This window comes from Penaeus monodon, chromosome 29, assembly GCF_015228065.2.
Source record: "Penaeus monodon isolate SGIC_2016 chromosome 29, NSTDA_Pmon_1, whole genome shotgun sequence".
Classification (NCBI taxonomy): Eukaryota; Metazoa; Arthropoda; class Malacostraca; order Decapoda; family Penaeidae; genus Penaeus; species Penaeus monodon.
The window spans coordinates 12,627,228-12,627,921 of record NC_051414.1 but is presented as its reverse complement, the minus strand read 5'-3'; the positions used below and the strand labels follow the sequence as shown (position 1 = coordinate 12,627,921).

At 44.2% G+C, this 694-nt stretch overlaps 1 protein-coding gene across 1 annotated transcript in view; it reads right to left on the bottom strand.

Annotated features, from left to right (window-relative positions):
* Positions 1–96: 96 nt before the first annotated feature.
* The window catches only part of LOC119591737 (protein jim lovell-like), a gene marked incomplete in the record, with an annotated part of 76,264 nt that continues 75,666 nt past the window's right edge, over positions 97–694 (bottom strand). The window contains 1 exon segment of the mRNA XM_037940487.1: positions 97–511. Within this exon segment, the coding sequence (XP_037796415.1) occupies positions 487–511 (25 nt within the window).

Here is a 694-nt window from a genome sequence, read left to right as displayed (position 1 = left end):
ATTCGCAAATGGAATTTACTTATAAGTATCTTCAAAACGCTGAGTTATAAAATTCTTTGGTGTTATGTTTCTGGCTTAGGGAAGATTTACACACCATACTGCCTTACTTTTATTGCCATAGTTATATTTGAATGACGTTGTTTATCATGATAATTCCTTTGTTTCATAACAGTAATGTTTGCTACAATGTTAATTTCATCTTGGCAAACATTCATGCTACAGTACTATCAGTTGGCTTCATTATACCCCGCGTAGCTTTATTGATGGGTTTTGAAGCAGTTCTTCTTGGCATAGAGTGGACAAGCAGGTGCGTCTTGAGGTTGCAGTTTCTAGCGGAGCGGAAAGGACAGTAGGGGCAGGTGAAGGGCTTCTCTCCTGTGTGTGTCCGGATGTGTCGCTGAAGCAAAGATGGCGTAAGAAAGGTGTAGGAGCAGAACGGACATCTGTGGCTGTAGGCAGCGCTGCTGGCTCTGCGTTGACACGCCTTCAGATCGTCCGGTAGCGCTCGTACCTGTTGGGGATGTGGACTTCTGAGTCACCTCCACACGAAAAAGCTTTGAATAGGGACACTCTGGGCCTTGCAGATAAAGACCGAGGGACCATTGACAAAACGGACACGCCAGGGAAATCAGGATGAAGATAAGGCATTTAACGAATAAGGAAGGAATCCAATGTTGAGCATAATGTTGAGAGA